The following is a 15577-nucleotide window of genomic DNA, read 5'->3' as shown; positions in this document are numbered from 1 at the left end:
ATTTTTATACTTAGTATACCTAATATGTAGATTCAGTATTTATTCCAGTTAGACAATATATTATGTAATAATGTGTCCCCCTACTGTCTTTATATAATGAGCATGAAAAAACTAATGTGACATAACATGAATATGTAATATCTAATACCTCACTCTGTGCCTGTTTATTTGGTGCCATTTTACAAGACACATTCTCTGTGGCTTGCCTTCTCTAGAATTTTGACCTGACTCAATAGTTATGGGTAAATTCTCACAAGAGACATCCATAGTTAGAATTCATGGATTAATTCTGCAATTATTAGAAGCTTGATGCTAAGGCTTTTCAAATTTCTTAGTATATTGAAGTAACTAATTATTATTATTGTAAAGGTAATTTATGGATTTTGTGGTAAGTAAAAGCCAACTTTCACTTGTATCTTATTGTGAACCTTTCTTGATTTATCGAATCACTGAGTAACCTTGCTTATCACTTTGTAGAACTGAGGAGAACACTGAATAGGTAAAAATCATGACCTCTAAAGTTACCTTTTTGTCTGCCTGAAGTTTCCAAATACTGCTTCCTTTTGAATCCTGTGCTCTATTATGAAAATCATGAAAAATATGGAACTTTTCCATAGGAAAAAAACAACACACATGTGTGATAAAAAATAAAAAGTGAATGTTTAAATTTTAAAAACATTATTACAGCAGTAAAAGACACATTGCCATTTATCCCCCTCAAAATACTCCTCCTCACTTTAAACTCACTTCTCCCATTGTTGTTGCCACTTTTTGAAGCAGTTCTGGAAGTCCTCTTTTGTGAGTATCTTTAGTTGCGCTGTTGTGGCTGCATCGATGTCCTGAGTTGATTCAGAACATTTACCTTTCGTGGTCATTTTGACTTTGGGGAAGAGCCAGAAGTTGCACGGTGCCAGATCTGGTGAATAGGATGGATAAAGACACACAGTAATATTTTTGACAGAAATTGCCATATACCAGAAGTTATGTGTGACACGGAGCCTTTCCATTGGGATCACAAAATAGGGTGAATGCTACTGCCGAGTGCCATCCAACAGAAAGGCAGGGATCTTCAATATGGGAAATGGTGCGTCAAACCTTAGTAAACAGTGTGTGACAAGTTTCAACTTTTTCAGTGCAGTCAGTGGGGGTGTGAGCTATGGTTGAGAGAAGGTGTGTTTTAAAGTGTGCCTTAAATCATCCTCCACCATGACAACACTCCGTGTCATACATCGCTTCTGGTATACAGCAATTTCTGTCAAAAACATTACAGTGTGTCCTCATCCATCTTATTCACTGGATCTAGCACCGTGCGACTTCTGGCTCTTCCCAACGTCAAAATGATTCAAGACATTAAGGCAGCCACGACAGCACAACTAAAGACACTCAAGAAAGAGGACTTCCAGAACTGCTTTAGGAAGTGGCAAGAATGGTGGGATAAGTGTGTTCGAAGAAAGGCAGAGTATTTTGAGGGTTATTAATGGCAATGTATCTTTTACTGTAATAAACTCTTTTTTATTTAAACATTCATCGTATTGTTTGACCACACCTCATATATAAATAAATATATATATATACATACATATATATTTACATGTATATGCATAAATATTTTGCAAACAGGAGTCTTTCAAAACCTTTAGTCCTACAGCGTTCAAAAGGATTATTTTGCACTTACTTTTTTTAAAAACTGTATTTCCTTTAGGTGAAAGCAGCCTTTACAAGAGCTTACAATAAGGAAGTCCACCTTACTCCATATTCACTTCAGGCAGTAAAGACATCCAGACACAGCACAGGCCCATCACTGAATTCTGAATATAACGAAGAGTTAAATGAAGATGACTCTCAATCTGATGAGAAAGATCAAGACGCTATGGAAACTGATGCTATGATCAAGGTAGTATTTTAAGCTACAGAGAGGAGAAGTTGTGGTACTCCCTCCAAATAATTTATCTTTTCTTGTGTATAACTTGCCTTCAGAAATTATTTAGGGCCTGTTTAGCAAGTAGAGTAAGCTGTGAAAATATTTTTTTTTGTTCATCAAAGTTGAGAATGGAGAAGGTTTAGATTTCATTTTTATAAACACCTTCTTATAATAGAAGAGCCAAATCGCAAGAATATCGCCATCATATGCTCTGCAATTCTTTTAATTTGCTCATTGGTGTATGCTTTACCCATAGACACATTTTCACAGCATAATCAAACATTTTCAATGAAACCATTTCTCCTTCCTGTTATTTGTGTTTTGCTATAGCCATTGAATTTCCTGTAGAAGTATCTCAGAGCAACACATCCTGTCTTTTGCTAGGACAGATTAAAATCATCTATGGTGTCAGCCCACTGTTTGCCATTGGCTGAGGCAAGGAATGTAGTCTTTACCCTCCTCTATTGTGAGGGTATCATTCTTGCCCCACTTCATTTCTGTTTTGTATTATATGCACGGGTAGGAATAGTGGCCTTCACCAGTGTAGCCCTTTGTATCTAGTCCTGTGTAGACATAAGAGGTTGTCCCCTTCCCTCTCCTTCTCAAACTGAACGAGTTTAGACTCTAAAACTGAAAAAAAAGGAAAATTTTCATGAAACATTACTTTATTTGTAAATTATCTTTTACTTATTTTGTCTCTCCTAAATATACTTATGTTCAAAACCCAAGAAATTCCATTGATAAGAAATGTATCTTAGTTCTAGATTTAAATACCTTTTTTCAGTTTTTACTGTTATCTTTTAAAGGCTACAACTAGCCCAGTTGCTTCTTGAAAGTAAACTCATTGGGGGGTAGCAGTAGTTCAAGACCTAGTGCTTGCAACCTTTCCTCTTTATTAAGTTGTAGGTAAAGATTTGATTTGTTGTGGAGATGAACTTAACTATATTGTGCATCTTTCCCTCCCAACAGAAAAAGACAAAATCTTCAAAGCCTTCAAAATCCGAAAAAGATAAGGAGTCCAGAAAAGGAAAAGGAAAAAGTTCAAAGAAATGAAATCATTTTTCAGTACTGACAGTCATGACATCTAAAGTTTCTACTCACCCTGCTGACCAGTCTAGTTGGTCTTGAGAATGCTTTGTTTTTTCCAAAGGAACCATATTTTAGCATAATGGGGCGACCACGTGGTCCCATTATAAATGAATGGTGGTACAGCTAGAAGGATGTAACCAGTAGGCTAATGTACACCTCTTATAGAGGTTGATAGGACTGCTTGAGTCCTCCACTGTCCCCCGTCAATCTAATCAGATGGTGCTTCAAAATGACTGTATAATCAGACCTAGAAACTAACTACATGTGAGCTTTGGAATCAAATTTTATTTAACAACAATATGCCTGAGAACGGTAGTATTAAGGCAACTTTTGTAAGCTTAACAGTTTATCCTAATGGCCTTTATAGGACCAATAACTGATTTTTTTTTAAAGGTAGTTACTATTATGTGGTGAAATTTTGTAAATAAATCATATACAAAATAGTCACCACCTAGAACTGGGTATTCTTTGTACATTGTCAAATATCTTGCAAAATATAAATTAGGAATAAAAATGTTCTACATATATATGTACAAATTCTTAAGACTCATCTTGTACAGTAAAATATTATGTTGGTATGTTACTTATTAATTTGCAAATGATTGGATAAAAAACATTAATTTTACTTACTGACCAGTTGTACGAAACATCACTGTAGCATTTGAAGAGTCAACTTTAATTTCCAACTTCATTACAGTGGTGAGTGCCGACCACTTCTCTACCGTGGTAGAAGTTCATGGTGAGGCCTCTTCGTTATTACCACAGGGTGTGAAAAGGATTCCCAGCCTTTCTTGTCCTTCCAGAGTCTCAAACCAGTAGGACCGAGGCTGGGTCAGGCTCTTAGCCTCACTCTGGCTTGGGACAGAATGAACACTGGCTTTTGTTTACTTTGTCCCCAGAAGATCCGGTTCTGTCCTGTGACAGATTCCACAAACCCTATTAGGACATTAGATTGTAACTGCACTTGTAGTAGCCCTGAGGCTGTGGAACTAGCCTGGACTTTACGTGTCTAGGTGTTTTTTCATCTTGTCAGTAAACGCTCCAAGGTTTGTGTTAAAAGGAATGTAAAACCAGGATACTATTCCCTACCTCTAAGGAACTGAGAGTCTTGTTTCAGAGGTGAGACAAAGTTTTTAAGCATTTAAAGCATATGTGTCATGTGAAAATGTCTTTCATGTTCACTGTGGGAACAAAGCATTGCCCTCAGCTTTTGCCTGTTGAGCCAGACCCCTCTCTTCGTGAAAGCCCAACTTGAACTTCTGCTTGAGTGAAAATTTCCTTAATTGAAAGACTGCCTCACCTAACCAGTGGGGTGAGCGTGAGTTTCTGATGCGTTTTCATTCCTGTTGCTTTTGGATGTGCAAGTCACGTCTGCCTACTCGCTCTGTACTCCCCAGGAAAGGGACTATACTATCCTTGCAGCCAGAACAATTGATTAGTGTCCTTTACTTGTTCATTATGATTTTCATTCTAAATGCTCTACACAACATGACTGGCATAATGTGTGTATAAGGTAAATAACGTCTCTTTTAGAATTAGAGATTGTAAATGTGCTCTTTAAAATGATAACAACTTGGGTCTATTTGAGTCTTCTTTGAAGACCTCATGACCAGTTAGGCGATACTACTCATTTCTCCTAGCTGCTCAGACTTTGGTGACATTGGCCTTGGATGGCAAGAAAGCATATAATGATGTGGAAAAAGTATGTTGTGTATGAGATGCACGTGGTATGTGTGATATGGGGAAGGAACACTCCAACCACTTGGGGAAGAGTCTGAATAATGTGTATCATCAGGGCAAGTCACATGATTCAATTTTGTGACAGGAGTTCCATAGTACGCAGTGTAACGACTCAGGACTATATAACAACTGTAAACGTATAGTTTCATTCTTTCACATACTGGATTGTAGTGATTTTTGGTGTGTTTATTCTAGGACTGATACTGCTGCTTAGCCTTGATGTATGTAAACTTCTCATTTCATACTTTCAACACTGTTAACACGTTGCGTACGGCAGGGTTTAAATCCCTCATACCCCTCTGTTCCGGCAAGTTTTTAAAAGAAACTACTTTAAAATGCACTCTTCTCTTTAAAGCATAAATGCTTCTATGTCATTTATTATTTTTCTATAAATAATAGCTTCTACAAATAAATTATTCTATAAATTATTCTATAAATAATTATTCTACAAATAATTCAATAAAATATGCAAAGTAAAAAGAGTCAACAGTAAAAACGAGAATTCTCGTTATCCGTCCTTAACGCATGGCTCAAAAAGAAAACGAAGATTCTCGTGATCCGTACGCAACGTGTTAACATCTGTGCTGCCCAAACTTCACAATGTGTTTCAAAGCTACCTTCCTATTTCCAGAAAAACATTACAAATATCTAGTTAACAATTTTATTTTAAAGGAGGTATTTCAAAATATGTCATAGGTTACTATTAACAGTGCAAAGCATATAATACGTTAAGACTTTGAAGAGGAAATATACAAAGTGTAATAAACAGCAATGGTTACCATTTCATCACTTCTACAAAAGTTGAAAGTGGAGAGCTGGAAAGGTCACCTTTGTGTTTTCTTCTGTATCCAGGAAGGATCATCTCTAAATCTACCAGGGGCAGAAATACCCTCCCATGGAAAAGATGCTATATTCTCAGGAACATTATATCTAGAAAGGATTAAAGGGGGGGAAAAACCCACATGATTTAAGGACAGTTTTCAAGTAACAACTGGCATTTAGTAATAAAGCCAAGTATACAAAGAATTTTTTGCTCATTTCTGGAATGTGGACTTGGAGCATTACATTCACGTTAGAAGCCTTCAGTCTGTAATCAGCATTGGGTTTCAGTTTGGCCTTGCAAGTGACTAAAACTATGTGGGCAAGCTGTTGAGCCTCCACCATAAAGTGAGATTGATAATAGCCATCTCACTGGGAAGAAGGAGAAAATGCAAGGTAAGTGCTCAACAATCTGTAGGGAAAAAAACTGAAACTAAATGGTTAAGGGTTCTTTGTCTAAAAGGAGTCAGTGAACAGTAGCTTCAACTGAGTTCATTGTATGAAAAGATACTTATAGTGACTTTTGCAAAAGGTGTATAACAACTCACTGAGGCATATCTGCAAGCAGCTATGATACCATGGTCTAAGGCTCTACTTTAATGCAGGGGTTGATTCCAGAGGGCCTATGTAGAATTATTTAAAACACAAAGTTCTACTTTTGGAAGTAGCAGAATTGCAAATTAATCCTCCCACAGGTAATACATTCTGTCCTCAATTTATAACTGGAGCAACCAAAAGCAAGTAGAAATTGGAAAGGTGTCAATTCTTGGAAGAATAGAACTCTACTGGGTAAAATCTTATATGGCTTTTAACCTGAAGGCAAATCCATGAGTCACAGAATGGCTAAAACTTAAACAGTGAAATCATAGTCTGACTAGCTTGAAGAGTCACAGAACAGAGTGTGGGGCTGCCAGAACTACTGAAATGTGAAGAATATCCTGGGAAGGGGATTGCCCCAAAATCTGCATATAAGCTCCATGTAAATCCTTGAACATCAGAGGCTTGGAAGAGACTCTTATACTGGAAGAGACTCTTTTATGCTGGACTTGAAGAAGCACAGTCCATGATGTGTGGAGCACTATGTATCAAGAAACAGGGCTGCTTAGGGCCTCAGTCCTCTGACCATAAAGACTAGAATTCCACCAACAAACAGGCTGGATGAAGACTTTGAGCCTTAGATGAAATTGTTGTGGCCTTAGATGAAGGCAGCTCTAATTGCAGCCTTATGAGACCCTGAACAGAAGACCACTAAACCACGCTTATACTACTGACCCAGAGAAATTGTGATAGATAGATTCTGGTTCAAGATGACAATGTAGGAGGCTCCTGAACTACCGTCTCCCACAGACAGCCAATCTATAACTACATATGGAACAATGACTTCTGAAAGAAATCCAGGATGTAGCCAAGTGACACCTACACATCAGGTAAATGAGAAAAAACCCATATTGAAATGGGTAGGAGAAGCTGAGACAATCTCCCTAAAGCCCACCCCTGGCAACTGTGACACATAACTCCTAGCTTCTCCCTGAGGAACGAAGGGTTTGGACCCCACATCTAGCACCCGGAATTTTAAGACTTCTACTGGAGAGAGGGGCCTGAAAACATCTAGCTTTGAAAGCCATCAGGCCTTGTATCCACAAGACCTTCAACAAAGAAACAGTTCTTAATGGGATTACATGGACCCACCTTGGCTAATAGCCCAGGGCCTAGCACAGGGAACAAGCTGAAATGCATGCAGTCTTTCTGGGAAAGAAGCCTATTTGCTTACTTTAAAAGTGACAGCCTGAGAAGCAGGTTTGCAATGTAACATCCATCTAGGAGCCAACTGCACTACGCTTCCAGATTGCAAGGGCTAGCAGGCACCATCTTCATATTTGCCCTCTGCCTCCACCAACGTCTCTGGTATCGCCCAGAAAGGAGCTTTATGTACAACTCTGGTGCTCTGGTTTTTGCTGCCGTTTTCCACTGGGACACCTTTTAAGTTCAGGGCTTATTTTCATAGGTCCCCCTGAACTATAACAGAGAAAGTGTTCAAAACCTGGTGCTCAACACACAGGCAGCAGACAGAAGCCTAGTCTTTCAAGGACGCCTGTTTGCTTATCTCAATAGCTGTGGCCTGAGGGTTCAGCTTTCAATCAGCCTGCATTTAGGTGCTGAGATCCTCCTATTTGGGACACTAACAGGTCTTAGCATACCCTCAGCCACTGGGAGCCACAAGAACAAAGAAAGCTACTTAGAAAATCACAAAGATGTGAGAGAGAACCAAGAGCTAGGGCAGGGCTGAATAAGGTTCAATTCCTACAAGAGACCACTCCAATACTGGGAGAAGCTGTTTTATCAAATGCATAGACACCAACACAATCAAGGAAAATGAAACGGTGTTTCAAATGAAAGAACAAGATAAAATCTCAGAAAAATAGCTTAAGGAAATGGAGATAAGTAATTTACTTGATAAAATTTACCATAAAGATGCTTGCCAAGGTCAGGAGAACAATGCATGAGCAAAGTGGTAATTTCAACAGAGACAAAATATAAGAAAGTACCAAACAAATGATAGAGCTGAAGAATATAACTGAAAAATACAGTAGAGGGGGTCAGTAGCAGACTAAATGACACAGAAGAAAGTATCATCAAAGACAGGGCAATGGAACTTATCCAATCAGAGCAGGGAAACAATGATTATAGCTTAATGGATGTATGGGGATAACATCAAGCAGACCAATTTTTGCATTATAGGCGTCCCAAAGGAGAAGAAAGTGGCACAAATCTTACTGGAAAAAATAATAGCTGAAAGCTTCTCCAACCTGGAGAAGGAAACTGAAGAAATAATGGCTTATAACTTCCCTAACCTGGGGAAGGAAACAAGACATCCAAATCCAGGAAGCCAGGAGTTCCAAATAAGATGAGCTGAAAGAGACCCACACCAAAGACACATTATAAGTGAATTGCCAAAAGTCAAAGACGAGAGGTCTTAAAAGAAGCAAAAGAAAAATAATTTGTTAAATACAAGGGATTCCACATAAGCATATGACTTAGCAGATTTTTCAGAGAAACTTTTCAAGCCAAAAAAGTGGCACAATAAATTCAAAGTGCTGAAAGAAAAAGAAAATGCCAACCAAGAATATTTGGCAAAGCTGTTCTTAAGAAATGAAGGGGGAAGAGTCTTTCACACAAGGAAAAGCTAACGGCGTTCATAACCACTAGACCAACCTTACAAGATATATTAAGAGGACTTCTTTAAGCTGAAATGATAGGGCACTATTAATAACAGAAAAACAGAATGTAAATCTCAATGGTAGTGGTAAATATATAAATTCAGAATAGCCTAATGTGATGGTAGTGGGTTAATCACTTATAAGTGGGTTGATCACTTACAAATCTAGTATGAAGCTTAAAAGACAAAAATAGTAAAAATAACTAACAATAGTTTGTTAATGGATACACCACAAGATAAAGAGATGTAAATTTTGACAACCAAAAAAAAAATAGAATGTGTGTTGGGAGAGTAAAAATGTAGAGCTTTAGAATGCATTTGAACTTGTTACTAACTTAAATAGACTTATGTTTCATGTAAGCCCCATGGTATCCACAAAGCAAAAACCTATAATAGATGACACAAAAAGATAAAGGAATCTAAGGATACCACTAGAGAAAATCATCAAATCACAAAGGAAAAGAGCACAAGAAGAAAGGAATTTCAAAACAGCCAGAAAACAACAAACTAGCAGTAAGTCCATACCTATCATTAATTACTTTAAATGGACTAAATTCTATGATCAAAAGACAGTGGCTGAATGGATAAGAGTATCCAACTATATGTTGCCTATAAGAGAATCATTTAGCTTTAAGGACACACAGACTGAAAGTGAAGGAATGGAAAAAGATATTCCATGGTAATAGAAATCAAAAGAAAGCTGAAGTAGCTATACTTAGATAAAATACTTTAAAATAAAGACCATCGTAAGAGACAAAACAGGTCATTATGTGATAAAGGGGTCAATCCATACGAGGATATAACATTTATAAATATTTATGCACCCAACAAAGGAGCCCCTAATGTATAAAGCAAATATTAACAGACCCAAAAGGAGAAACAGCAATACAGCAATAGTAGGGGCTTCAGTACCCCACTTTCAGCAATGGATAGACCATCCAGACAGAAAATAAGGAAACTGAACTTAAGTGACATGTTAGACTAGGTGGACACATTTAGAGAACAGCCCCTTCAAAATTAGAATACTCCTTAGTCACACGTGGACGATTCTCCAGGATAGATCATAGGTTAGACCACAAAACAAATCTTACTAAGTTTGAGGAGACTGAAATCACATCAAGCGTCTTTCCTGACCACAATGCTATATGAAACTAGAAATCAGTTACAAGAAGAAAATTGGAAAATCACCAGTATGACTCAACAGCATGCCACTAACTAACCAATGGGTCAAAGAAGAAATCAAGAGAGAAATAAATACCTTGAGACAAATGAAAATGGAAGTACAACATACCAAAACTTACGGTGTACAGCAAGAGTAGTTCTAAGGGAAAATCATAGTGATAAATGCCTACATTAAGAAAAAATATCTCAACCTAACTTTATACCTCAAGGTACTAGAAAAAGGAGAAAAAGCTAAGCCCAAAGTTAGAAGGAAAGAAATAAAGATCAGAGCAGAAATAAGAGAGAGACTAAAAGTAAATGAAATCAAGAGCTGCTTTTTTCTAAATAAAATAGACAAACTTTTAGCTAGACTCACCAAGAAGAAAGAACTCAAAATCAAAAGTGAAAGAAGAGACATTACACCCAATACCACAGGAATACAAAGGATCATTAGAGACCACTATGAACAATTACATACCAACATTTGGACACCTAGGAGAAATAGATTAATTCCCAGAAACCTACAAGCTACCAAGACTGAATGATGAAGAAACAGAAAATCTGAATGGACCATTTATGAGTAAGGCAATTGAATCAGTAATCAAAAATCTGCCAAACAAAAGTCCAGGACCAGATGGCTTCACTGGTGAATTCTACCAAACTTTTAATGACAAAATACAGTCTACTCAAAATCCATATTGCTACTTGGCCAAATAATCTTTGTCAATACAGAGATTGCACAACCTGCATTTTAGCATTAAAAAACAAACAACAAAAAAATCAAAGGTTTTGTTGTTAGATTGTTCAAATCTGACAAGTGACATGATGCACAAAAAGGAGCCCAATATGAATATAAACTAAAGCTGTGTGTGCTCTGTGCCCTCGAAAGGTGAGTGAATGGTCTGGCACTTACCTGCACATTCCACTCACTGCTCCACCTCTGTGCGCAAGTACTGGGTACAGTCTGAGATTTTTTTCAGTTGAGCAGAGTTTAATTTTTCTGAACACATAGGACATGTGCTTGCAGTGTTTAACATGCTGTTTGGGGAGGGAAAGGCAGAGTAAATTAAGTCTGTAATATTTCTTTTCCTTTGATTTTAATGTAGAAAACAACTATTCCTGTCTATACGGCATAGTACGTGTTCATCATGCAATTTAAGAATTGGGAATATTCAGTCTCATGCAAGGTCCCCTGTAAGGATAATGTTTTCAAAGGTCATAGAAGGTTCTAAGACAATCTGAATCTTTATAGAGATCTTTAGGAACGTGAACAAATAAGGAGATTTCAGGATAAGAGAGGCTGAATGAAAGGCCTATTTTTGGATATATCTGTGTGACCTGTGTAAGTGAAACAATGCACTTACATCTCAAATTCTGAGTACAGAGCAGGGAAGTCGCAATGTGGACACACAGTCCAATCATCCTTCAACATATGTCGACCCTAGAAACAGTACATTAAGAGTAAAATTCATCTTTTTTTTTTTTTTTAAACTCCCACCATTAGTCAATTACAATAATTGGGTTACAGTTAAAAGCCAGCCCTCTAAATTATGAAATTATTGATAGTTCACATGGGTGGGTAATTGATTAGAAAAAGATGGCATCAAAAGGACCGAAGCCAGATTTTTATGTCAGATTCATATATAAGAGAATAGTCTTCAATTTTGTGAAATCATGATCTAAATTGCAAGGTAAAGCAAATTGCACCAGGTTACACACCAGTAAGTGGCAGAAAAGGGATTTAACCCTGGGACTGTCTGATCCCCAAGTGTGTGCAATACTGTCCTGCTGTGTCTTCTAGATACTCACTTAGACTATTACATGCTCCGAATATAACATTCAACTTTGTTGACCATAAAATTACATGCTAAAAGCTGTAGAAAATTTGAACGATTTCAGAAGTGAAAAAAAATGTTGACACATCATATATTCATATGGATTATAAATAGGCAAAGAAAGGGCAATTATTATAAAGAAGCTCACTGTTGCAATGCAATATGGGATGTTATTTTTACATCCAGGACAGAGGAGTTCATATTCTGGAAGAAGAAAGTCACAGAATGGACATGGGGTTGTGGCCTCTTCTGTCTCAGATGTATCGGGTCTCCTGTGAGGAAGAATCACATAAAAACAACATTTGATTTTCTGTGTAACATGGACAGCAGAAGAAAGGCATATCTGGAAAACTAGGAATGTGAAACACCTACTTCATAGACTGAGACTAGAGATGCTTATAGGCTCACCGTCAGCCCCCACACCCTCAAGGACCGGGACTGGTCAGATTGTAGCATCACATGGGCCAAGTCTGGGAGCTGGAGTTCAGGACACGTTACGTGGCAGAAAATGAGTGGGTCTTGCTGTCCCCTCTCTCCCTGTGTCACTGGAGTGGTGAGCTTGCTGTTTCTCTTTTGTCTCTCCCCTCTGTGTACTGAAGTGGTAAACGCTATCCAGCCCTGTCCAAAGAACTCGGTGACAATACAATGTTCTAATTCTGTGCTGTCCATGGTAGCCATGAGCCACATGAAACTTTTGAGCACTTGAAATATGGGTCGTGTGACACTCTTAGACCTCTCAGCTATAGAGCACTTGTGTGGGGGGGAGAAGAACTAGCATCACTTCCCAGCTGGCACCGAGGGCAGCGTGGCACTAAGCCATCGGGGTAAAGGTGCCCTAGCATTTTCTCCCCACCTCACTCTGTGCTGGCAGGTATGCTAGGTCAGACTGATTTAGTCTGAAGGTACTTAGGTTTATCAGCTTTTAAAAAAGGAAGTGCTCCGTGTAGCTCTCTCCAGCTTAGAGCTCTGCCATGAGGGTTCGTCCCAAGCCCAGCTCATAATCAAGTGGTGTTGCTTCCATGTGCCATTACTGGTCAGCCTTCTCCGCTGGCTGACATCTGGGTCAACATTCAGGTACACCCGTGTCCCCTGGTCATCATGGGTCTAGCAGGTAACCCAAATGTCATCACTACTTTAAACAAGTGGTCGTACAAAATTACTACATGATTGCAATTAATTTTTCCTTCTGTAAACACTAGTGCTACTTTTTCCTAAGTTTCCCTTTGGAAAACCAGGCCACTTACTGCTCCGAGTGAGGATATGCCTTAGGTGCCTTTGGACCCACACAGGGTTTGGAAATACTCACTGTTTGTCCCTCTGTGACATACTGCTTGCTGCCTGCGTACTAGCCATCCTTCCTTGCCAAAAGAGCTTGGTTTTCACTCCATATGCTTTGCAGCTAACGCTAGCCACATGGCAGAGCTCTGGCCAGTGAGTTGTAAATGGATTCCTGGGGATGGTGTCCTTCCTTAATAAAAAGGTGAAGACCTTTTCCTCTTTTAATGTCCCCCTTCTTCCTGCCTTGAATGGAGATGTGATGTCTGGAGTTGTGGCTGACAACTGAAACTACGCAGCCCTGAGGAGGAAATGTCTACGCTCGGGAGGGCAAAGCTAGAAGACGGGCATCTGTCCTTAGCAGCAGCAGGTCCCAGCAGCCCAGCCCTGGACAATGCCTTGTACAGGAGTCAAATCAGTCCTGACTCGTTCCGGCCATGTGGGGTTTTCAGCCTATGGTAGCTGAACACAATCCTACTCGCTACCCCCAGTCCATTTTCTTATTTCTTATGTACATTAGCAGCTACATTCTGAAAAATACATTTGTGAAGCGTGATTAAAGAGTGGCAGGAGTTCACTGCCTACCTGACCATGGCCTCAATCTTCCTTTTGTATTTAGCATCTATTTTGTTGCGGTACTCGGGTCTCATCAACATAGCTGCAAAGCTGAAAGCAGAGTTTTTCAGGCCTGCTCTGTGACACTCGATCACGGTAGATGTCAGGATTGGCACAATGTCTGCAACACAAATGAGAGCAGAAGGCACAAGGCCCACTGGCATGACTCTATCCTGTTGGGAGGAAAACGGGATCACACCTCTCTAAACCTGCTTTTTCTAGCAAAGAACTGACACTGGTTTAATGAGGAAAGAGCGTAGCGGCAGAGTCCAGCTAACTGCTCGTCAAAATGGCTCCCCTGATTGTACCGTGTTTTCCTTGTGACACCAGGACCTGCACTCCCTTGGGGTAACCTTTTGCGTGCATCCTTCCACACTCTGACATGCCTTTTGCATTTGACAGGACTACTGACGAATGGGTAAGGGCGGTTAATAACTTTATGGACTAACCTCTCAGCATGTATCTATTTCTTCAAGACAGATGCTAAGAAATCAAATTACTGGTTCAGAGAACATGACCTTTTAAAAAATATTCTTAGCACAAATCATCAAACTGCCTTCTAGAAAGGCCATAGCAATATCCATTCCCACCAGCAGTCACAACAGTGCCTGTCCTATTGTATCCTTAGCCAGCATGTGTCCTATTGTACCCTTAGCCAGCATGGTATACAATCATTTTAAAGTCGGGATTTTTTCAGATTAACAAAAAATAATACATTTAGAGAACAGGCGTTGGTGAACTGTAACCTGTGGGCCACATATCTGGCCTCCTGTTTTTGTATTGTCTATGATAAGAGCTAAGAATGCCTTTTACATTTTTAAAGGGTTGAAAAAAATCAAAAGAATATTTTATGAAACTATTGGGAAGATTTTGTGAAAATCAAAAGAACATTTTGTTTAAAATATTTTGTAAAAATTACGAGTTTCAAATTTCAGTGTCAAAAAATAAGATCTGTTGGAACACAGCCATGCGCATTTGGTTCAAGCCAAAGTGGCAGAGTCCAATAGTTGTGACAGAGACCATATGGCTGACAAAGCCCCAAACATTTGACATCTGACCCATTACAGAAAAAGTTTATTGACCCCTGTCATAGAATGTGACAAAACGTATTCACAGAAGAATGTTATAATGACATGCCTTTTAGAATAACGGGACTTTTCAGAGACAGTGGCCAATAGTGGTTGAGACCACAGTCAGGCTTATCAGGTGACTGATCGTGGGCAAGTGTTACTTCACTTCTTTTGCCCAATTTGCTTATGTGTAAAATAGAGGAAATAATAATAGTGTGTGCAGTCTTGAGACTTATCCTTAGGAAGACCTGCGTGAAAGGCTGGTCCTTGGCTGGCCTCTGAGAACTTGGATTTCGGAGGAGTTCCCACCATTTCCAGAACTGATAACTGTGCCTAAACTCATTGTACAAACTGTGCTTTATGCTGAACACCTGCTTTCTGGGAGTCTGGAAGTTCTACATACCAAGCAGGGGGTACCTACATGACCCGCCCAGAATACAAACCCTGGGAAGAGTCTCATGACCGCCCCCGGCAGACACCATTTTACATGTGGTGTCAACACAACTCACTCCTGGCAAAGTTAAGTGTGTCCTGTGCCACTCCGCTAGGAGGGGACTCGGGAGACTGCACCTGTTTTCCTCTCAACTGTGGCCCATGTGCCTTTTCCCTTTGCCAATTTTTCTTTGTATCCTTTTGCTGTAATAAGTCTTAGCCTTTAGCACTACTGTCTGTTGAACTGTGTGAGTCCTAGTGAATTAGCAAACCTGGGGTGGTCCTGGGGACCCATTGTACACCACTTCATGGGGTGGTTGTGGGATTCATGAATCAATATACGCAGAAGACAGTGGCTGGCAGAGTTGGGAAGTTCAGACTTCACAATGCTGTGCCAAGGCAG

General features: G+C 39.2%; 2 protein-coding genes across 8 annotated transcripts in view; one reads left to right on the top strand and one right to left on the bottom strand.

Annotated features, from left to right (window-relative positions):
- Positions 1 to 3640, top strand: part of RFC1 (replication factor C subunit 1) — a 54773-nt gene extending 51133 nt beyond the window's left edge. Inside the window, exons 24-25 of one of the 2 annotated variants that reach the window (XM_019741929.2) lie at positions 1703 to 1894; positions 2891 to 3640. In XM_019741929.2, coding sequence (XP_019597488.2) covers positions 1703 to 1894; positions 2891 to 2974 — 276 coding nt within the window. In that variant the 3' untranslated portion in view covers positions 2975 to 3640. The remainder of the gene's footprint in view (positions 1 to 1702; positions 1895 to 2890) is intronic. The other variant, XM_019741927.2, reaches the window with a different exon arrangement.
- A 1757-nt stretch (positions 3641 to 5397) lies between these two features.
- Positions 5398 to 15577, bottom strand: part of WDR19 (WD repeat domain 19) — a 66991-nt gene continuing 56811 nt past the window's right edge. For all 6 annotated transcript variants that reach the window (XM_074322432.1, XM_019741926.2, XM_074322424.1 and 3 more), the window contains 5 exons: positions 13643 to 13793; positions 11931 to 12054; positions 11312 to 11388; positions 10861 to 10985; positions 5398 to 5680 (listed from right to left, as the gene is read on the bottom strand). In XM_074322432.1, the coding sequence (XP_074178533.1) occupies positions 10874 to 10985; positions 11312 to 11388; positions 11931 to 12054; positions 13643 to 13793 (464 nt within the window). In that variant the 3' untranslated portion in view covers positions 5398 to 5680; positions 10861 to 10873. The remainder of the gene's footprint in view (positions 5681 to 10860; positions 10986 to 11311; positions 11389 to 11930; positions 12055 to 13642; positions 13794 to 15577) is intronic.

This window comes from Rhinolophus sinicus, linkage group LG02 (assembly GCF_036562045.2).
Source record: "Rhinolophus sinicus isolate RSC01 linkage group LG02, ASM3656204v1, whole genome shotgun sequence".
Classification (NCBI taxonomy): Eukaryota; Metazoa; Chordata; class Mammalia; order Chiroptera; family Rhinolophidae; genus Rhinolophus; species Rhinolophus sinicus.
This window is presented reverse-complemented; position numbering and strand designations above follow the sequence as displayed.